The sequence below is a fragment of the Hypomesus nipponensis genome, chromosome 21 (assembly GCF_054491055.1).
Source record: "Hypomesus nipponensis isolate SF chromosome 21, ASM5449105v1, whole genome shotgun sequence".
Classification (NCBI taxonomy): domain Eukaryota; kingdom Metazoa; phylum Chordata; class Actinopteri; order Osmeriformes; family Osmeridae; genus Hypomesus; species Hypomesus nipponensis.
This window is the reverse complement of record NC_140381.1, coordinates 1,017,501-1,020,000: the sequence shown is the minus strand read 5'-3', so window position 1 is coordinate 1,020,000 and position 2,500 is coordinate 1,017,501. Positions and strand designations below refer to the sequence as shown.

The 2,500-nt window shown below is 47.2% G+C and overlaps 1 protein-coding gene across 1 annotated transcript in view; it reads left to right on the top strand.

Moving 5' to 3' along the window:
• Positions 1 to 48: 48 nt before the first annotated feature.
• The window catches only part of LOC146237241 (monocyte to macrophage differentiation factor 2-like), a 9,020-nt gene continuing 6,568 nt past the window's right edge, over positions 49 to 2,500 (top strand). Inside the window, exon 1 of the mRNA XM_084684849.1 lies at positions 49 to 814. Coding sequence (XP_084540975.1) covers positions 801 to 814 — 14 coding nt within the window. The 5' untranslated portion in view covers positions 49 to 800. The remainder of the gene's footprint in view (positions 815 to 2,500) is intronic.

Genomic DNA, 2,500 nt, shown 5'->3' with positions numbered 1-2,500 from the left:
TTACGTTTTTTGCTGAATGTTTGTTTTTGTGGTAGTCCTTGTTGTGACGTATGTGGCTCGTGATGTAGCTTTCTGGAATCTATTACCCTTCCGCCATCTGGCGCTTAGAATTGGAACTGGGGCAAAACTCGGTGGTTAAATATTCTGTAAATTGATTTTCTAATCGAATGAAAGTTTTCTTCTGTCTATTGCTGCAGAGTTGTTGCTGGAATGATTGTGATGGAAATGTAACTGTAATTTGGCGCTGACTCATGGCAGGCCTTATACATACTTTTGGGTGTCACAACTGGCGCGCAAGGGCAGATGTTGATCTTGGATCCGGTATTCCGGAATGCACAACACGCGAATGAACAACCGGTTATCTCAATCCCATTAGCGAGTCGTTAGCTCGCATGTAACCGACCCTCCGCCGGGAGACCCCCAAATCGTTCTAAGTGACGTTTCAGAATTCATAATGCGCTTGAGATATTACGCATTACGTTTCCCCCTGGAGACAGTTTCCATCGCCCACACTTCCGGATCTTCACCGCTGGATGTGGATGAACCGCGACACGTTTGTCGCTCGGTGAGATGAGATCCCAGCTGTCTTTCAACCGGGAACGATCATCCTGCGTCTGTAAATAAAGCTATCGCTTTTCTTCCGTCTTCCTTATTTTTTTTTAAAGTAAACTGACGTCGGTGTGGTCCTCACTGGGAGACGCGGACGGATCGTTGGCTGTTGAGCTATTTTTTTCCTCGCGCACCCAGACAAGATTCCCAACCATCGTCTTCGTCAACTGTTGCCTTAAATTCACTTTTAAATGAATCTTGTAAGGTGGGTGTTTTTGTTCTGATTACAACCGTTGGGAAGCGGCTGTCCTCCGGTGGTTGTACGTTCGAACCACCCAATTATTTGTCCTAAAGAATCTTGTTTTGATGAAGATGAAGATGATGATTATAGCGGTGCCATACGTACGGCCTCGCCTCATCCTGAAGGGAGAGATGCCTGGTTGACAATCCAGATAAACTAGTTAGATTCATGTAACAGTAACGTGATTCATAACTACGGTATATGTTAAAATATAGCTGTGTTTTTGACAGGAGAATTGTTAAGCCCTGGCGTCTGTCATCTTGGCGTTTGTCAGTTAGGGTGTGCGTGGTTTGTCAGTTAGGGTGTGTGTTGTGTGCATGTTCATGGTTTGTTATTGACAGCTTAGACATTTGGTAGGAGTAGATACCTGTACTGCTGTTCGTCTTCCTGGCTGTCTGGATGGAGAGAAGAGTCTAAACTGTGGACATGCTGGAACATATCAACACACACACACACACACACACACTCACACTCCCCAGAGGTGTAAGTATTGTGCTGCTGACATGCTGGAACTGATCCATGCACACACACCTCTCTATCTCTCTAACACACACACACACACACACCTCTCTCACACACCTCCCTCTCTCACACACACACACACACACCTCTCTTTCTATCACACACGCACACCCTCCAGAGGTAAGAGCCAGGCGCATGCAGACTGTTGGCAGTCCTGTCAATGACTTAATTGGGGTGTTCATAACACACCCACCCACACACACACCCACACACACCCACACACACACACACACACACCCACACACACACACACCCACACACACCCACACACACACACACACCCACACACACACACACACACACACCCACACACACACACCGCTCTCCAATCAAGTTAGTCTTCTCTAGCTGTGTGTGTGTGTGTGTGGGTGTGTGTGTGTGTGTGTGTGTGTGTGTGTGCACTGGGTCAGTATTAATAGATTGTGTGTCGGAGTCTAAATCTGCTGCTTCGTGCTGAGGGAGAGACGCTGAACCAATTTCATCACCAAACACACACACACACACACACACACTGAGGAGATTAGTACAGGTGTGCACACACACACACACACTGAGGTGTGCTCGTGAGTAACAGGAAAGTTACAGGAAAGTGAGTACACAAATTGTCAGAGGAATCCCTGAAAACACACACATCCATCATTTCTAGTTGAGCATGTGGTGTGTACATGGTGTGTGTGTATGTGGTGTGTGTGTGTATGTGGTGTGTGTATGTGGTGTGTGTGTTCTCTGGGTGTGTGTGTTCTCTCAGGGTCTCTGGCAGAGATAAGCAGTACCAACTCTAACTGGGTCTCTTATGAAACAAGACAAGATGGAACCAGAGGACAGGGCTGTGTGTGTTCCCATTTTCCTCTCATCCCCAGACAACATGTTAATTTAATCATTGATAAGAAAGAGAAGACAGGAAGGGAGGAGGGAAGGGGGAGGGTAAATAGGGAGGAAAAGAGAGGGGAGGGAGGAGATGAGGGAGGAGAGAGTTAGAGACATTGCGTTTTCAGTCAATTCTTGGTTACCAGCAGGTTGCCAGGCAACTGCTGTCGTGGCAACAGCCGGCAGTGTGATCTGCGTTAGCGAAAGGATGAAAAGAGAAGGAGAGAGGAGGGAAGAGGGAGGAAGAGAGGCATTCTGGAA